Here is a 20,369-nt window from a genome sequence, read left to right as displayed (position 1 = left end):
AAAAAAGTGGCCCAGGCTGGGCATGGTGGCTCAGGCCTGTAATCCTAGTACTCTGGGAGGCTGAGGCATGTGGATTGATGGAGCTCAGGAGTTTGAGACCAGCCTGAGCAAGAATGAGACCCCATCTCTACTAAAAATAGAAAAACTAAGGCAAGAAGATCACTCGAGCCCAGGAGTTTGAGGTTACTGTGAGCTATGATGCCATAGCACTCTACCCAGGGTGATAGAGTGAGACTCTGTCTCAAAAAAAAAAAAAAAAAAAGAAAGAAAGAAAATGGCCTGAAGGACTACCCTGGGTGTTCAATGAGACCATGGAGATGAAGTGCCTAGCACACAGAAGTCACTCAACAAACAGCAGCTGCTAGAGGTAGCCATGGCCGTAGTGATAGGAAGAGTAGGGTAACATCAGGTATCTGCCTCCGTCCCTCAACCTCGCCTGTGGTTGGACCATAGGGCTTCCTCCCTTGGAGAGGGCACAAGAAAAGTTACTGAGGCCACCATGATAAGATGGAAACTCCCGAGGAGAAAATGCTGACACGTATAGACAAAGGAAATCTCCACCTGAGCAAAACAACACAACATTCACACCCACATCTACTAAAGAGGCTTAGCATGGCAAAATGGCAACAGCTTCCTAACCTCCCAAAGGCCAACCCATACACCCTGCACAGGGCTGCCTGCGCAGGCTCTCCCCTTACCTTGGTGTTCATACACGTCTTCCCTCGCTTATACTCCCTGTGAGAGCCACGCTTGTCCAATTTGTACCACAGGGCTTTGGCCTTCCAGGTGTTCACCTTGGACTTGAGCTTGGAATAAAAGTTTCTGTGGTCCAGAGGGTCTAGGTCCAGATGTCGTGTGAGGATGTTGAAGGCCTGCAGAGTCCCTTTGCATGTGGATGCCTGGACGAAGTTCTCAAACACCTGTCCCGCCTGGGCCTGCTTCTCATCTTCGTTTTCCCCCATGGTTCAGGAGCTGTGTGGAACAGTAGTGTGGAGCGTACAGAGTAGAATACCATCAAGCACCTGGAGAAACGTCACACCTGCAGAGGTAGATGAAGGCAGAGGTTAGCTTCATGGGCAATAAGGGGTGAGGGTGGGGTGGGGTGGAAAGGTAAAGATAAAACTCCTTTAAGACACTAAAATATTAACCATAATACTTAATGCTCAATGCTAAGCATAAACCATGGAAAGAAGATGTACAATGGTGCCTTCACACCTGGCAATCTCTCCCCTACACTGCTCTCCTCCTCACTGGCTGAAAAGAACCACAGACTGTACAATGCTATGCCCTGGCTCATGTCAACAGTACCTGGTCCATCTTGCTACAAATTGGATGGTTCTGAAAATAGTGACTAGCAAGAAGAAAAAAAAATAGAAAAGTATACTAGATTTAGTACCTTTGAAAACATGCCATTCTTGGTGCTACAAATTGGTTGACTCATATGAACATAATCTAGCCCCATTACATTGTGCACAGACAAAAAAAATCCAAAGCACATTCCTCTCAAGGTTCCCTGACCATCCCACCTAGCCTTAGATATCAAACTGTAATGTCTGTCTTTGATAGTTCCCAGGGGGCAGGTGTCTCCCCTATGCACAAATGGCAGCTTCTCAAAACTTTTCTGTTCCTGGGAAGCACTGCACCTACCTCAGTCAGATACATGCAAGACAGAGGGACACACAGGCGCCTCCTCCCAACACGGAGAAGGAGCCTGTGCTTTGTAAGCCCAGGCTGTGAGCTATTTGGAACAAGTGCTTAGGCTGATGGGAGGGGAAAATGCGACGGGTGCTCATTCAAATCACAAAAATAGCTCGCCTGGGTTTTGGCCATCGAGCTTTCGCTCTGCACCACTCTAACCTCAGGCATTTCTTAGGAAAGTCAAAAATAAAGAACTGATTTTCCAAAGCACTGTTTTTCCAGAATCCAAAGCTAGAGCACAAAGATAAACGTGGAGGAACTGGGGCGGACCTGGCTGTCAGGAGGTTGAGGGCGTCTGTAAATAAGAGGACTCACCACCAGGAGCTCCCCGACAGAAACCTGGCCAGGGGAGCTCAGCAAACCCACGGGATGCGGGGCCCTCGCAGCAGCTTCACACTCTCGACAATCATGCTTATCGTGGACACATTTGGACTGAGGGGTGGGTTTATAATAGGAAAATCAGGGAATGGTGTTTATCATCCTCCTTAATCTCTTACTTAGTCATCCAGCAACACTATTGGTGCCTGAGCAGGAGTCAGGTGTCACACGAGGTGCTGGGGTACAGAGATGGCTGGCATAGGGTCAGGCCCAGGAGGACAGATTACAAGACGCCAGGCAGGGACCAGTAGAATATGAACAAAGTGCAGGAGGTATCCAACAGAGCCTTAAGGAGCCCAGAGGGCCACGGAGGGAAATGTCAAGAAACCTCCAGTGGTAGGAGGACTGCACTAGAAGGCGGGGCAGCAGACATTCTAGGCCCAGGAAACAACACACAGAGATCTGAGTCTGGGAGGCACTGGCACAGGTGTGGAAAGACCTCAAGTTCAAGGAGTCAGGAATTCAGGACTCGTGAGCAGGTATGGTGGGGGACCTTGGTGGGGACCCCCAGGGTAGATGGCAGAGTGTCCCCCCACCCCAGGTCAAGCGGGAGCAGCCTCTGCAGTGGACAGCAGGCAGATGAGACCCCAGGAGGACAAGGCAGGGCAGACAAGCTCTCCAGACACCAACATCCAGACACCAGGGGAGGGGGACACCTACAACTTGTCCCGGGACCTGCCCTCCCTTCCCACTTTCCTTGAGAGCTTCTGAGTCACCTGGCAATGGCTCGGCTAAAGGGACACTGGCACATATGCCTTGCTCTGGGCCCAAACAGTGCCCACTCCTCGTCCAAGCCTGGGACCTCCATGAGGCCTTGCCTGGCTACCCAACGCCTCCAACAGACTGGACTCTGCACCCTGCCCCTCCCAGATACTCTCTGGGCTCTCAGATGTCTGCTGGGCTCACTCTGGAATTACATCAGCACCACCTCCTACTGCGTCCCTGCATCCCCAGGAGTGACACTGCCCAGGGAGCATAAACAGTGGCAGGCCTCGCTTGCTTTTCAGAGCATGTGAGCATTCTCAGGCTTTATCTACCTCTGGGACCACTTCTGTGCCCAGCCTTGAACACAGGATGCAGCAGCTGGCAGACAAATATAAGCCTACTTGAATACGATGGCTGCCCTGCACTCTTTTCTGAGGACTGACTGCTGATGAGAAATCCACAAGGCTTTGGAGCTAGTAGAGCCCGAGTCCCAAACTCAGCTTGGCCTCTCACCACCTATGCGGCCTCACACAGTCCACTTATGAGCCTCAGTTTCTTCTTTTGCAAGATATGGATAATAATGGCAGCCTTGCAGGGTTGCTGTGAAGGGTGAGAAGCATGGAAGGCCCGGCTGGGAGGCACACAGTGCAACCGTCACATGGGGCAGATCTGTATCTGGAGGAATGTGCCAGTTTGAAAAATAGTTTTGTAAATCAGTTTTCTAAGTTGTCGCCTCCTCCTTGTCTAAAATCAAGAACTGCTTGGAGGTATCAAGCCAGACCTGACTCCCAGATGATAATTTAATTTATAAACTGGGAGAACCTGTTTCCTTCCCACCCCCACCACCTCCCCTCCTCCTTAAAAAGAAGAATGAACAATTTAATCTCAGGGCGCCAATGGAGAAAGAGCCAAAGGCAGTGCTGAGGGCTGAGGTGGGCGTGGGAGCTCCAGGAACTGGCCCTTATCTGGAGTGAGATAGGTGAGGTGGAGGGAGATGGCTTGACAGGAGAAGATAAGCTCAGCTTGTGTAACTCCAGCAGCCCGTACCAGGCTCAGACCTGCCTCCCTGGACCTTAACGGTCCACTCTCAGCCTTCAAGATCAGTTTTCCCATGTAAGTCAAGGACCTTAACAATGACCAATACCATGGAAGGCAGCTTTCCTCGAGGGAGAACATCAGCGTATTCAGAATCAGGCAAACCTGTGAATCTGGTCTTAAGCACTTGCTAGCTGTGTGACTCCAGCAAGTTATCTCATCTATCTGGCCTCAGTTTTCTCATCTGTGAAATGAGAACTTAGAAAACTGATTTACAAAACTATTTTTCAAACTGGCACATTCCTCCAGAGTCTTCCCTCTGTATTGTAGGGGATTGATTCTAGGACCTTGCACTGATACCAAAATCCAGATACGTAGCTGGACACAGTGGCTCAGGCCTTAATCCAGGGAAGATTGCTTGAGCTCAGAGATTCAAGACCATCCTGGGCCACACATTGAGACTCTGTCTCTACAAAAAATAAAAACATTACATGGGTGTGGTGGCACATGCCTAAAGCATCAACTACCCCAGAGTCTGATCTGAGATGGAAAGATTGCTGGAGCCTAGGAGTTTGAGGCTGCAGTGAGCCATGGTCATGCCTTTGCACTCTAGCCAATGCAGCAAGATTCTGTGTCTCAAAAAAAAAAAAAAATCCACATATACTTAAGTCCCTTATATAAAATGAATGTATGCATATCTTCCCATACACTTTAAAGTCATCTCCAAATTATTTATAATGCCTAATACAACATAAATACTATGTAAATAGTTGTTATACTATATTGTTCAGGAAATAATGGCATTAAAAAATGTGTATATGTTCAGTATAGATGCAACCATTTACTTTTTTTCTGAGTACTTTCAGAAATCTCCAGTGGGTTTGTAAAGCCCATGGGTGCTGAGGGCTGACCCTACTGCTTACATCATAGGGTTGTAAGAATCAGTGAGAACAGGTATGTAAAGTATTTAGGGATACCTGATAATCAGTACTCATTACTATTCTTCAAATGGCTCAAATATCAACAAATCAAAAGGAAGGGAAAAGAGAACATAATTCATGACTACTGAGACTTTTCCAGGTCAAGGAATTACATACAGGTTACATATCCCTTATCCAAAATGCTTGGGGCCGGAAGTACTTAGGGTTTTAGATCTATATAAATAAATGTATACATATGTATATATATATATATATATTTTTTTTTTTTTTTTTTTTGAGACAGAGCCTCAAGCTATCACCCCGGGTACAGCAACCTCCAACTCCTGGGCTTACACAATTCTCCTGCCTCCACCTCCCAAGTAGCTGGGACTACAGGCGCCGGCCACAACGCCCGGCTATTTTTTGGTTGCAGCTGTCATTGTTGTTTGGTGAGCCCAGGCTGGATTCAAACCCGCCAGGTCAGGTGTATGTGGCTGGCGCCTTAGCAGCTTGAGCCATAGGCACTGAGCCTAGATATATATATTTTTTGATTTTGGAATATTTGCATCATACTTACTGGATGAGGATCCAAAAATTCAAAATCCAAGATACTCCATTGAGCATTTTCTTTGCGTGTCATGTCGGCGCTCAAAACATTTTAGGTTTGGGGGAACTCTGGATTTCAGATTAGGGATACTCAACCCTTATACTTTAAACTAGAGGACAAAGGATTTCAATCTAGAAGATCTCAGTTCATATTCACTTCCTCAAGATACATAACCTTGGACAAATCACTTAGCTTCTGAGTTTTCAGTTCCCCACCTGTGAAGTGGGAAACCTCACGCCAAGGGTGGTGAGGGACTGAACACATTCAGAATGTAGGGCAGTGTCAGTGGCGAATAGGAAAGAGCTGGCCGAGCACTTGGCGGGACTCAGTAAGTCTGAGCTTCAAGCCTTTTCTTCCAGAGAACTGGGGTGTATGTAACACCTTTAGTGGATACCCTCTATCCACTGCCCCCGAAGAAAGTGGTCAAGGGTTTTCTTTTTTTCTTTTTTTTCAAAGCACAGGATCCTCAGTGACTATCTCTTGTTAAAGTCTTCCTTGTTAACCACCACCCAGCTGTTGCCTTTTTGGAGTTTGATATGAATTTGAAATAAAACCAACCAGCCAGAAATATGAAAAGTTTCTGCATTTTCTGGCAAGAACCAAAAGATGATGTTTTCATTTCCAAGAATAGCCTTGAAGTAATCTGGTTTTTGCCAACTGAAGTCCCTTATTTGTGGTTCTTCTGTTCCCCTGCCTATGTGACTTCATGAGTCACAAAGCAGTTCCCTTTCTCTGCCCCCGGCTACTACAAATTACAACTGAGGGCCTTAGATGATAGGCAGTAGCCTTGATAATGGGCTCAGCCTGCAGCATCTGGGAGACAAGCTCAAGGTCTGTGCAGAGTCCCTGAGCACCTCTCCGGATGAGAGAAGGAGCCTCCTGGCTGCAGACCTGCAGATGCGCTCACAGTTAGGGTTCCATGCCTTTGGCCTTCCCTGAGCCTGCCAAACAGCATGTCAGTGTGACCAGCCCTCTGTCAGGATGATGTTCTATAAAAACTGGGAGGGACACTGGGCAGAACCTTCCCACAAAGCAGCAGTTTGGCACAGGGAAAAAGCTCATGACTTAACCCCACCCTGAAGGCTCTCAGACAAGATCTGTTTCAAAGGCAACACAATCTATACCCCAAACCCGCTTGCCAAGCCTCCCTATTCAAACTTCCCATCTCCCAAGTCTACCTCACCAAGGAGCCCTGAGGCAGAGCCCAGTTTCCTCAGCAACAAATGAGGTGTCCCCCTATCCTTGCAGATGGCTGGAAAACTAAAAGCCCCAGCTCTGAGCCCGCACATGGAAGCCCCTCAGTTGTGGCTACCTGCACCCCACACCTGAGAGGAGGAGGGGCCAGCCAGGAGTCTCCTGCACACACTGCATCTCTGCAGAGCCCCTGTGGGCAGGAACACCAGGCACGCAGGTGGGGCCTGCAGATTCACCTGCTCCGGGGAGACCTGGTTTCCCGTACACCAGGCACTGGGCATCCAACTTGAGCCAAAAGGAGCCCCTCTGGGGCTGGGAAGGGACTGCGGGGCCACTTTGCTCTCCTGGTCATCTCCTTCCAGCCAGGTAGCTCACCTTCTGCTGGTCACTTGCACGATGCAGAGGGCACTGCCTCCTCGGGCCACCTGCTCCGGCCTTGCTGCCCCTCTCAGGAGAGATGCAGTCTGTCTCTCTCAAGGTTCCTCTCCTCTTCCTGGTTTTAGCCTTGAGGTTACCCACAGGAAGGTGAAGCCCCTTTTCACACAGCCTAAACCTACACTTGCAGAGTTCTCTTACACGCATCTTCTGGAGCCTACCAGGACAGAGACTCGCTGTGGAAGTCCAACCACATTTCCAGGGGATAGCCAGGGCCTAGACCCTCCCTCTGTCACCACACTGCCTCGAGTGGGAGTGCTAGGAAGAGGCCCCAGGTCACTGCAGGCCCAGGCCCTCATGCCTGTCCTCTGCCGTCAGTCCACATTCATTTGACCATCACCCTCCCCGCGCCAGCCCTCTTCCCACTCTTCCTTAGGGTGAGGGGCTCCACTGCTCTGGCCGGCGGTGGCCTCACATATCCCCCCTTCCTTACCTCACTCCATTGCCTCTTGCAGCCACTCACAGTGCCAGGCCCCAAGATGACCCTGGTGAGGCAGTCTCTGCCGTCCAGGGTCTCGCTGCCTGGGGTCTGGAGGTACCTGTGTTCTGAGCAGCCTCAGGGCTAGGAAGGGCAGTAGGGAGCCACCCCCGGCCAGGCACATTCGCACCAGCATTAACTTGAGGAGTCCTCACAAGTCCACAGGGCGGCATGACTCTTTCTTCTCTCTCTCTTTCTCTTTTTGTTTTTATTCTTTAAGAAAGGCCAAAATGTGGACATAGCCTAAATGCCCACCAACCCAGGAATGGATTAACAAGCTGTGCTATATGTATACCATGGAATACTAGTCAGCCATTTTAAAAAATGGAGACTTTACAGCCTTTGTATTAACCTGGATGGAAGCGGAACACATTATTCTTAGTAAAGCACCACACGAATGGAGAAGCAAGAATCCTACGTACTCAATTCTCATATGAGGACAGTTGATGACCTAGTACATGGTGGGGGGTGGGGGAAGGGGAGAGCAGAGAAAGGGAAAGAAGGAGGGGGTGGGGGGGTCACAGTGTGTGACATACATTTGGGGGTGGGACATAATTACAAGAGGGACTTTACCTAACAAATGCAATCGATGTAACCTGGTTCTTTATGCCCTCAATGAATCTCCAACAATAATAAAAAAAAAAAAAAGGTGTTTTTGTTTTTGTTTTGCAGTTTTTGGCTAGGGCTAGGTTTGAACCCACCACCTCCAGCATATGGGGCCAGTACCTTACTCCTTGGAGCCACAGGTCCTGCCCATAAGAAGGGGTTTTTAAAAAAAAAAAAGAAAGAAAGGAAAAAGAAGAAGTTGTAGTTTCAGAACTTGCCTGTATCCCTTTTCTGTAATGTAGCAGTAAGTACATGGGGTTGACTATTTTAGGTGTGTATGTAAATATGCACATTAACATATATGTATATGCATGTATGTGCGGGGGTGGGGTGTGTGTGTGTGTGTGTATCACACATAGACATATGTTTAAAAATTTTTCTGTAAGGATTTTTAGCCAGGGCTCCACATCTTTGCCCATATCACACTAAGGCTTCTTCAAGAACCTTCTCCAAAAAGCAAAGCATTTGCGGTGGGGAGAACTCTGGCCTGTACGTGAGATCTGGGTCCACACCTGGACATGAAGAGCGGACAGAATCATGAGGACATAGACAGGCAGCTCAGACAGCATGCCTGGCCCTGTGCCAGCCCCATTATAGCCATTACCTAGTTTAGCCCTCTTTGTCTGATAGGACACAGATAGCTTTACAAGGTTAAGTAGCTTCCTCCATGTGGTATAGGGAGCACATTGGGGATGCCACGAAATGAGCCAATTTCATCTCACTTCAAGACTCACGTTCCTGGCCACCCATCTATATGAGCCACATAGACAGAAGCAACATGGCTTTCCCTTCCTGGGGCCACTGTGCAATCAAATGAGTTAAATTCTATAGTTTCCCAAGTCCTGGGATTGGAGAGTCTGCAGGAGTCAACAACAGGACATGGCTTTGTCAGTTATGGTGCAACCAAACAGACTGTATCAGGCAGTCCTTTAAAAATAATATTTATAAAGACATTTAATCCTTGGGGAGATGTCTATGCCATAACACAGAGTGAAAAGAGCAGGCTACACATCCAGAACTCAATAGGATTTCAACTCCACAAAGTAACTTGTATAGGGGAAGCGAAATAAGCCAACACGAGCAGTGGCCGTGTGTGCGCGCATGTGGGAACAAATTTCAGGTGATGTGGATTATACTTTTCCTTTATACTTTTTGTGTTTTCCAGATTTTCTACCAGGAGCGCTCGCAACTTTTAGAATCCCCTTCTGTATATGAGGTCTGAAAATTCAGTTTGTGAACTTGACACTGTGCACTTAGATTGGCAACACTGTACAAACCACTCGGTAAGGTCTCATGACCTTGGTGTGTCAGTATCGCACAGTTGTGTTCACACTGACACGTGGCAGTGTCTTGCTGAGTGGCGTTCATTATCGTTGTGCATTTTTGTGAGCCATCACGAGAATGTCAAGGCTCAAATTAGAGCGAGGAACAAACATTCATACATTTCTTATTAAACTTGGAAAGAGTATAAGTAAAATCAGTAAAATTCAACACGTTAGTTCAAATTTATGGGGATAATGTCATGAAGAAAAGGGCAGTGTACAAATGGATTAAATGTTTCCCTGAGGGGAGAGAAAACATCACCAATGAGGAGAGGTCAAGGTGGCCATTTACGAGCAAAACCGACGAAAACCCTGCAAACATTTGTCAAATTGTGCATCAAAACTGTCTACTGACTGTGAGAAGCAAGCCGACCAAGTAAACATGGATAGAGAAATAAGAAAATCTTAACTGAAAATCTTGGCCAACAACTCACGGCTCTTGCATCCTGACAACACACCAGCTCACAAGACACTGTCTGTAAGGGAGTTTTTAGCCAGTAAACAAATAAGTGTATTGGGACATCCTCCTTACACACCTGATCTGCCCCCGATGACTTTTTTCTTTATGCTCCAATAAAGGAAATATTAAAAGGAAGACATTTTGCTGACGTTCAGGACATCAAGGGTTAATACTATGGTAGCTTTGATGGCCATTCCAGAAAAAGAGTTCCAAAATTGCTTTGAAGGGTGGACTAGGCACTGGCCTGGGTGCACTGCTTCCCAAGGGGAGTACTTTAAGGGTGATGATAGTGACACTCAGTATTGGGATATATAGGCCTTTTCCTAGGGTGAGTCCTTGAACTTAATTGGCATACCTTATACGCACTCTAAGTCTAGGAGTTTCTCTCCTGTCAGTCTCTACAATAAGAGGTGGGCTCCCATATCTTACCTTCCCCAGGACTCACAAACGCTCAGTGCCCAGCGGGGGTCAGCATCTGGGGCCCCACAACACCCACAGGGCCATCTATCTCCAGAAGACAAAGATTCATCCTTGCAGAACCCTGCCATTGTGCTGACTTAGTAAATTGGCTTGAATTCTAACAGGTTGGGGGCAAGTCCCCCATGGCTGTATTCTCCCCAGCAGCTCTGCTGCAGGGACCACAGGGCTCTCGAGTCCAGTGTGGCAGCCCCCTTCCAGGGAGCCATGATCTGCCCGCCCATATTTCAGTGTGGAATGGGGAAGACATTTGGGACCTCTGACCCAAATCCCAGCTGTGCCTGAAGGAACCCCTGCTGAGGAACACCCCCAAGAAGGAAACCTGCGTACCTAGTTGACAAAACAACATCCATCTCTCCCCCCACACACAGAGCCTGTCTCACCAACAGAAACTGAGTAGACTCTGCTTGGGCTCTGAATCGTCTTGATCACACACTGAGTTACCAGGAAAATTGTGAATTTGAAATTCCAATTTCCAGGGGGCCAGCCTATTTCAAAACTAATAGTAGGAGCTACCCAGAATAAGCAAATTTATAGAGACAGAAGGTAGAACTATAGGTACCAGGGGCTGGACAAGGGGGAAGGGGGAGTCTTTACTGAATGGGTATAGGCTTTCAGTTTGGAATGCTAAAAAAGCTCTGTGGATGGATGGCAGACCACTGTACCTAACATCACTAAATTGTATACTTAAAAGTGTTGAAAACCAGTAAATGTTATGTATGTCTAACCACAAAAACAATAATAAAATACAGATAAAATAGAACCATCACCACTGCTGCCTAATAGTGGGAGCTGTCCAAGGCTGGAGTATAGAGTTTGGGACCTGATTGAGAATTAAGTTGACTTTCTAAAATGCTTTTGAGTTAAGGCATAATAAGTGAAATAAATCATTAGGACAATGAAAGAAAATTGCTTTTTAAAATTTCATTCAAGGAAATAATTCTTAAACTTTCTTTGAAAGTCATCTAGGCTTCCCTCATTCTTCTTTCCAAACCTTATTTGACCCTGAGAAGCCTACAGAAGCTCAGCCCTGCCAAAGCCCCAATTTTTATCTCTTATTCTGTCTTTCCCAGGCTCTCACCATGGACACACGCCTCCTCTACCACTCAGCACCTGTGAAATCTCCTCCAGCAGCCCAGGGAAGGCTGGGTACTATCTCCCTGGTCCCAGCTCCCAGGGCCCCACATAGCGCCTTACCCGGGGAGAGCATTCCACCCTGTATTCTGCTGATTCCAATACAGTGCTGCCAGCGGACTGCAGTTCCTTGAAAGTGAGCAAATTCCCAAAAAGCTCCTTCAGGTCACATCCAGATTAGCAGAGTCCGCTGGACATGTCACCAGGCTTGAAGGAGTGAGAACAGTGGCCGTGTAATTGGATGAGGCAACTACTCCTCAAAGTCAGAGCTTGGCATATTCTTTATCATCTAAAATCAACTTATCAGTCAGGACACTGGCTATGTATGCTTTTGATTCATTGAGAAAATCCTCTTGTAAAGCAAAGAAGTGACTCCCATTTAGAGGACCATTCACGGTCTTCAGGCAGCACCGTGGGTTTGTACACTATCCTCACCCTGCTGACTCCCAGTCGTCCACGGCTCCGGTCCCCTAGCAGCAGTTATCAACCTGTGGGTCGCGACCCCTTTGGGAGTCAGACGACTCTTTCACAGGGGTCACCTGATATCAGATATTTACATTACGATTCATAACAACAGCAAAAATTACAGTTATGAAGCAGCAATGAAAATAATTTTATGGTCAGGAGTCACCACAACATGAGGAACTGTTTTAAAGGGTCGTGGCATTGGGAAGATTGAAAACCACTGCTCTAGAGCCTCCGCTTCTCCCTCACCTCCCTGCCCTAGGCCTCCCAAAATGAGCTGGACCCCTGTGCCAGCCTTCCCACAGCATCCGTACTTACCCTCCATTGCAGTAAGTTATTCTGTGTTGAAATTAAGTTTTTACTTCCCTACTCCCCGTTCCTAGCACAAAGCCCCTCACTGTGGAGTATGTGCTAAAGGAATGAATGCAAATTCAATCCTTAGGAGCATAATCATTATTCACATTTAAAGGGCACCTATGGCATCTGGGGCAATGTGTTAAAATTTTTATATGTGTTACAGTGGTTCATCATTTTAACAAGCCAAGGGGTGTTAGATAGTATTATTGTCCCTATTTGTCAAAGAATTAGAGAAGTTAGCAACTTTCCCAAGACCACATGGCCAGAAGCAGTGAGTCTATGGCTTGAAGCCCCCCAGTTTAGAGACCCATCCCCCACCACCACACCCACAGTGCTCCCTCCCACACCCAGAGCAGACAGAGCCACAGGTGTACAGGGACCCCTGCCTTGCACACTGCATCAGCAACACGGTCTCTGGTCTAGAACTTGGATGCATGATACTGTCCTACCCTTCTTTCCTCAAACTCCAGAATGCTGGGATCTAATGAGAACAGTATCTAATCAGACAAGAAAAACTCGGCTCAGAGGTAACGTTCAAGCCTGGGTGGGCACAGCAGAGCCAAGCCCGCTGACCACCAGCCTGACTGCTGCTTCTGTCAGGGCCCTTTCCTGCAGTTGGGTAAGCCCAGATACGCCACTTCCAGGACAGACTCCTAAGACCCCCAGCAATCTTCCACATTCTTCCTACTTCTATCAGAGCACAGAGCTGTGGAAACCGTGCATTGAAGATGGCAGAGCCACAGGAAGGAAGGAGCCAGGTCCTCTGGATGCTCACCTGGTGGATCGCCCTCTATGACCAGAACACGTATGGGACTTTACATATGTGAGAAATAAACATGTAGTATGTGACATCACTGAGAACAGGGGGCTCACCTGCTAGTCAGGAAGCATTGCCTTAAGTGACACAGTAGGTGTACTAGTGGACATGTCAGATTTGGCCTATGTGAGAGGCTTTACCTCCCAAATAACATCCCTCTCCCTACCACCATGGCTGCAGTCCAGTGGGTACCCCTTACCTTCCTCCAGCAAGGCAATATCCTGGAAATGTCTCTTGGCCACCAGGAACCAGCCTGCCCACGCTCTACTGAGGCACTCGCACACACGCACGCTGCCTTGAAAATCAAGACATCCTTTCCTTATGTAAAATGGCACAAGACAGGAGAACAGGACGGATAAGCTAGTTCATTTCCTTGGTTTCAAAAACACCCTGGAGCACTCAGCTCCTGAGTCCCTGGGAGCTGATGTGGTAGAAAGAACACAGGCTTCTGAGTCACCGAGTACTCTCTTTAGCAAGTCATAAACAGCAGAGAGTTCCCGTGGAAATTAAACCAAAGGACAGCTCTCAGCACCGGGCTCACAGATGTACTCACTAAGAGTCAGTTCCTGGAGCACTGCATGGGGATGACTCCCATCGCTGTGGGCTCCAGGTAGTCCACACCAAACCCGGGCAGAAATTGCTGAGTTTTCACAAAGAGGGATAAGGCAGCCCATTCCCCCTTTAACTGACACTCTGCTAAGGTGGGACAGCCAAACATATGTTTTCCACCATGTCTCTGCCCAGCACCCCCTTAAAAGTCACTCCCTGGGCCAGGTGAGGTGGCTCACGCCTGTAATCCTAGCACTCTGGGAGGCCCAGGCGGGTGGATTGCTTGAGCTCGTAAGTTTGAGACCAGCCTGAGCACAAAGGTGGCCCCGTCTCTACTAAAAATAGAAAAAGCTGGCTGGGTGTTGTGGTGGGCAACTGTAGTCCCAGCTACTTGAAAGGCTGAGGCAAAGGGATCATTTGAATTAGGAGTTTGAGGTTGCTGTGACCTATGATGCCATGATACCAGGGCAACAGAGTGAGACTGTCTCAAAAAAAAAAAAAAAAGAAAGGAAGGAAAAGGAAAAATGTCATTCCCCACGTGAACCTTTAAGTCTGGATCAGCAGATATATCTCCTGATTTGTTGGTGGGCCTCAGGGACTTGAATTCTAGAATCGTCATTAGTCTGGAGGATAGAAAGGGATGCTCAGGAAGAGGCATTGAAGTCAAGGCAAAGTGAACTTGAACAGGATTTCTCGCTGCTGGCTGCTTGCTGTGTGCACAGCATGGCGCCAAGAGCCCAGGACGGCTGCAGAGCTACCCTGCCCATCCATGTAGCACCCTCCCTTCTTCCCGTCACATCCTAGGCTCCCCGAAGAACAGTCTAGCCTTGCGATGTGCACTTCCTCACCTCCCACTCACCCTTCAACCCACCATCGTCTGGTTCCTAGTCACACAGGCCACCTTGGCCAGCATGCCAATGTCACCACCATTGCTACATCTGGTTGTCACTTATAAGGCCTTCCACACTTGTGTTCTCTCCCCCCATCTGTCTCTGCAGGCTGCGCTCTCTCTACCTGCCCCTGAAAGGGAAGGTTCTGATCTTCACTCTCATCTTGCTCTCCAGGACCTCAACACTGCTTCAGTTCAACCAGAATCTGTATCCTGCTGACTCCCCGAGCTGCTCCAACACGCATCTCCCCAGGCGTCAACTGCATCAGACGCTTCCCCATCACTCTCTCAGAGACCTCCCGGGCACCCTAGGTGTTCCGGCCCCCTCCTGTAACACCATCTTCAGTGAATCGCACCACCTGCATCTAGACCCTCAGGCTAAATCCTTGTTGTTGGTGTCCTCTACCCCTTGCCCTCATCTTTCAGAGCCAGCTGGTCACCCAGTCTGGCCTCCTCAGGAGCCGCATCCACTGCCACCTCCCCTCCTTGCTCAGAGGTTTAGGTCTCCATCTGCTCTCACCTAGAACTCTCAAAACCTCAGCAGTGCCTTTCCTGCCTTGGGATTCTCCTCCTTCCAATCCACCAGCCTAGTTCTCAATCTGCTGCCAGATAGAACTTTAGATCAAAAATGGATACTTGGGGGGCAGATTCCCTATCTGTTTAAAATCCCTCAACAGCTGCCTGATAATCTGCAGGGTGAAGTCCAAACATCTCAGTAGAGCGAAACAAAAGCCACCTTCACGATCCAGCCACTTGCCTTCCCCATTGTCTCCTCCTCGACCCCTCAGGCTCTATAGAATCAGGAACCACAAGCAGTTCTCTGACTTGAAAGGCTGAGGGCACAGTTTTGTGCCCTTCCCACTTCCACTCCTTTGCTTCTGGGGCTCCCTCTGTCTGGGAGGCCCACCCAGACTATTCATTTGGTGAATACCCAGTTGTCTTTAGAGCTGAAACATCAAAAGTAGCAAAAAGTCATGGGTCCCAGCTTGGACTCTGGAGTCAGGCAGACTGGCTGAAAACTGCAGACTGGCTGACCCACCACTTCCTAGGGGTGTGAGCCTGGATGAGTTATCTAACTTCTTTGAACCTCAGTTTCCTCATCCATAAAATGGGGATTATAATGGCCCCGGACCTGTTGGGTTATTTGGGGATGAAACACAATGACACCTGGCTAGGCAGTACTCCTAGCTGCATCGTTCTTCTGTGAAGCCTCGCCCTGCCTCCCCTTGTGCCCACCTACCTCGCCCAACGGGGAGCTTTCTGAGGCCAGAGGCTGCACGTCTGTCCAGGGCCTGGCACCTGTGCCTCTGCCAATGGCAGACACTCAACACCCACTGGCTGTCAATCAAATCAAATCAAGAGCTTCACACACAATTCAGGATATCTACTGGGCTGGACTGCGACTGCCCTTTGTCTATAAGACCACTTTGCTCAGGGCGAGGTCAGCTATGACCTGAATTACCACATGGCCCTCCTAACAACCTCCACTTCCCACCCCCACCTTCCCATCTGGCCAGCTTCACCTTCACCTTCAGGACTCCCTGTATCCCCTGTACAAGTCCAAACTCCTCTGCTGGGTTTATCAGGTTTCCCCCACCTCCTACCACTGGGAAGCCCCCTCTTCCTTTGCAGGTTCAATTCCCACAGGCTCACACTGTGGCTGCCTCAGACAGACCGGCCTCTTCCGTACACACATCGAATTTCTGCTTTACCTCTTCCTGCCCTGCTCAAACCTCACCCAGGCTCTGAAGCAAAGTCAGCCCCACAGCACTAACTGAAGACCTTCCATGAGCTGTGCCCATAGGAGTGTCACAGTCTATTCAAGGAATCAGACTTAAACTAACCCTGACTGGTCAGGGCTATGGCAGAGGTGAGCACCACAATGGTGGCCACGGAGTGGGAGTTGGAGTGACTGAGCGCCTGAGAGAAGTTCCCAGGGAAGGTGGCCCCAGAGCAGGACCTTAAAGGATGAGCTGGAGTGCTCAGGGACAAAAGCCTCCTGTCCTGGGCCCATCTGTCTTCACTATGCACTCTTCTAACTCCCGGAATCTCTGCCAAAGCTCACCAAACCTGGCTCCCAGCAGACTCCCAGGTAGTGCCCCAAAATTCAGCTTCCTGAGCCCACTCTCAAACAGAATCTCTGCAGCCTGCAATCCAAGAGGGAAAATGTCTTTAACTCCCCAGGGAACTCTGTTGATCGGCAGGTTTGGGAGCCACTAGCCATATTCCATCCTATCTGTTCCATTTACCAAGAATCTGTGTTGTGCCCTTGGCCTTGCTAGGCACTGTGGATACACCAGGCAAACAAGACTTGTCTCCCTGTCTTCTGAGAAATTGGAGAGACACAGTTATTATGTGGGGATCACAGAGGGCACAGACCATTCATTTAGCTTTGAACCCATAATGTCTTTTGCACATCAATGTGGTCCACACAACTTCATCTGCTGGTGAGCTATTTGATTTTTACCTTGGAAATCCCAGTGCTGGTACGGTGCCTGCTCCCGGTGGGTTTGTCCAGTGAATGAAAGCTTACCGGTAAAAATCCAATCAGGAGGGACAGAACTGCTTCCAGGGTACCACCTTCAGAGTTCACTTAAAAGACTTCTAAAGTTTTTTGTTTGAATTACAGACCTTCAATTTCAGAATGCATTTCCTGATATACAATTACAGAAGCTTTCTTATTTATATGGTCACATTAATGTCATTAACAATGTAAATAAAACCTTCCTGGATCTCAGCAGTCTACTGGCCTCTATGAATATGCCAGGGCCAGGGAAGGGGAGACGCTTGTCCATTCCTTCCATTCAGCTGTCCACCCAGCCAGCAGTCCATCTGGCCACACCCCTCACCGCAGTCTCTGCATAAGAGCCTGTGAAGTCCAATGCTTGTAAGGGCATTCAGCCTTTACAGGCAGGTGTGTACACCTGCATGGACAGGTGAGCCCTGCCTGAATCAGAAATAACTAATGGGCTGTTCAAAGCCTACCGACCTGTCAACACGCTTGGGGAGCTAGGATCTATGATTTGAATGTAAAATCCCCTGTGCTACAGAGAGGCAGCACACAAAGGAGACTCATCAGGAGGCTTTGGGAAGATATGTCTGAGCATGGGACATGCAGCCAGGGGGTGGGCTGGGCAAGCAGAGGGAGCCAGAAGAATGGACTCTACCCTGCCCTGCCAGGGCCAGCATTCCCAGTGGTCTGTTGTTGCTATTGATGTTCAAAAAGGACTTGTAATCTTGAGCTGATATGGATCAAAGATCATCTGGCCCTCCCTCCAGGCCCTAGCCTAGGAGATCTCTTCATGCAGTAAAAGCCAGAAGGGCCTTTTCTGAAGTGTGTTCTGGGCACATTGCTAAACGAACACAGCTTAACAGTTCTTGGCTACAATCTCAGGGGGGTGACGAGACTAGAAACCGACAGGGGAGGCAGTTCTGAGAAAGGATTTCTTCCCTTGCCCAGGATGCAGGCTGAGAGGAGCTCTCTGCCCATGGCAAATACGCAGCTCTCAGGAGGTGTTTCAGCTGTCTGGCAGAAGTGAAAGCTAAAGACAGTTCCAGCCCCTTCCCTTATTGTGCAGAGGAACTTAAGTCTCCTGGGAACTATTTTCCCCAAAGATCTATAAAACCAATTAAGGTTCCGGGCAGTGAGTGTCGAAATGGCTCCCCGATTAGACAGGGTAGAACCAGTCCCTAAAATACACTCCACTGCTGAACTGACTTTCGAGGAGATGATTGGCTTGGCAGGACCTTTGTCACCTTCCTGGCCTGGGCACACAAGCGCCAGGGTTTAGAAGTCCTGTAACATTTTCCTACATGGTGACAGTTCTGAGGCTGGGGGCTGAGAGCAATGGACACCTGTGTAGGGGATAGCAGAGACTCAGGGAAAGGACGCCGCCTCTCCAGATGACACACTCAGGGGCCACTTTCCTGTGAGCTCAGAGGTGTTGACACAAGTGCTCCAGGACTCAGCTCGCCTTGACGGTTCAGTGGGTCAAATTCCCCTCACTGGCCCCGGCTCCCATGTCCAGCAGCCCCGGGGGCGTGGAGCACAGAAGGCGAGGCCCAGCTGGTAAATCTTCCACGGTGATAGAGAGACGCTCTACCACAATCCCAGTATACTAAATTCGTGTGGGCTGAATGACGATGCTGGACTCTTTCCTTGCTATTTGGGTTCATGTTCTGAGCCCATTCACTAAAATAAGCAGCAACATTTCAGAAAGGATTTTTTTTCTTTCCTCAGAAAGATTCAAAAACCAAGGACTACCTACAGGGACAGCTGATAGAAGACCAAGAAGCCGTCCCCTCCAGATCACTCTCTGGTTTATTGTTTTATTGTCCTGCCACGGAGGACAATTCAGGCTCAAAGCTCAGTTTTCAAAGCTTATTTCCTGGGATGGCTCTCAGTAAGGAATGTATTAAAAAGGAAGGGGTTAGCAATGCCCAGGAGGCGAGAGTTCCTGGAGGGCTCGCCCTCTGTCCTCATCATTACTCTTTCCACTTTAATGGTCTGATATTTTTAAAACGTTCTGGCTCACTCTCCTGACAAATAACCTACTTCCTGGATGCTTCTGCCTTGCAAATATCATCCTTAAAAACAGATAGGTATTTTGATTGGTCTTTATTTTCAAGTAGCTTTCTCACCTCGAAGCCCCAGCTCCCGCAGAATTACTGTGGGACCCTGTCTGGAATGTAAAACAGTCCCCGGAGAGACAGTCTTCACAGGAACTCACAAGGGTGTTTGCTATCACCTTATTTGGCAAGAGGAATCTGAGACATTTGAAATATGAACTGTTGGTGCAGCCCACCCCACCCCATTCCCTTTGCCCATCAATAATCACCTCCACCGGTGCGTGCACGCGACACAAGATGTAGAAAATGGACGTAAACTGAAAATGAGGCCACCACCCAAGTTCCTCTCTCTACAGAGAAAGTTCTTCAGATGCCCGGAGAATTCCTATCTGGAGAAGCTTTGCTGGTCTCTGCTGATGCTTCTTTGCTTTTGGTGAATCTCACTTAGCTGGCAAGTGTTTTTGCAAAGCCCTTGATGGTCTGGTTCCAAACCCCCATATTCCTCCCCTAGCCTATCTCTCAACTGAATGCTCCCCTCCTTGCCTCCTCAGCTAAAAAGAAAAACACGCACGTGATTCCTTATTTCCAAATACCAATCAGGGCCCGTTGCACTACCACACTGTTTCCTTGGGAACCTCCCCACCTCCTTCTCTGCCTGGCAATCTCCTATTCATCTTTCAATACCCAAGTCCCATAGCACCTCATTGGCACAGTCTTTCTTGTGTGCTGCTCTCCGTGCTTCCAGAGCACTTAGTGTGGCTCTTCATAGTAACATGCAGGTGGCTTGTGACCACATATATCTGTTCCACCACCAAGCCAGGCTATGAGCTCCTGGAAACAAAGAGACTAAATCTCACTCACCTATGCATCCCAAGAGCCAAGCCCAGGGCCTGGTGCTTAGAAGTCCCATAATGAATGCTTGCTGCCTTGACCAATTCCCAGGCTATTTCACCCTAACCAATCCTCCTCTATGCTGAGGGGCCATGTGAAATGTGGGCCAAAGAAGGATATTAGAGATAGATCCCCTATGTTTGAGCCTCAGCCCCTATAGGATGGCGGCAAGTTATTTAACCTATATCTGCCTCGATTTTCTTCTCCTTACAAAAAATATCCATGTCTGCCTCTTAGAGAATTGCAGTGAGGAACAAATAAGGCAACATACGTAAACCCTGTGCTCTCCCAATGGAAAGAGCCCAAGACCCATTTCCTTGAGCTCAGTTGAAAGTGTGAAGCCAAACAGAGTCCTATAGAAAAACATGAGTGGTCTCCATTCT

General features: G+C 48.6%; 1 protein-coding gene across 7 annotated transcripts in view; it reads right to left on the bottom strand.

Annotated features, from left to right (window-relative positions):
* LOC100954750 (F-actin-monooxygenase MICAL2) overlaps nucleotides 1-20,369 on the bottom strand; it is a 226,707-nt gene that overhangs the window by 174,583 nt on the left and 31,755 nt on the right. For all 7 annotated transcript variants that reach the window (XM_023516167.1, XM_023516250.1, XM_023516270.1 and 4 more), the window contains exon 3: nucleotides 699-1,039. In XM_023516167.1, the coding sequence (XP_023371935.1) occupies nucleotides 699-962 (264 nt within the window). In that variant the 5' untranslated portion in view covers nucleotides 963-1,039. The remainder of the gene's footprint in view (nucleotides 1-698; nucleotides 1,040-20,369) is intronic.

The sequence above is a fragment of the Otolemur garnettii genome, unplaced genomic scaffold, assembly GCF_000181295.1.
Source record: "Otolemur garnettii isolate 467f Iridium unplaced genomic scaffold, OtoGar3 scaffold00001, whole genome shotgun sequence".
In the NCBI taxonomy this organism is placed as follows: Eukaryota; Metazoa; Chordata; class Mammalia; order Primates; family Galagidae; genus Otolemur; species Otolemur garnettii.
This window is presented reverse-complemented; position numbering and strand designations above follow the sequence as displayed.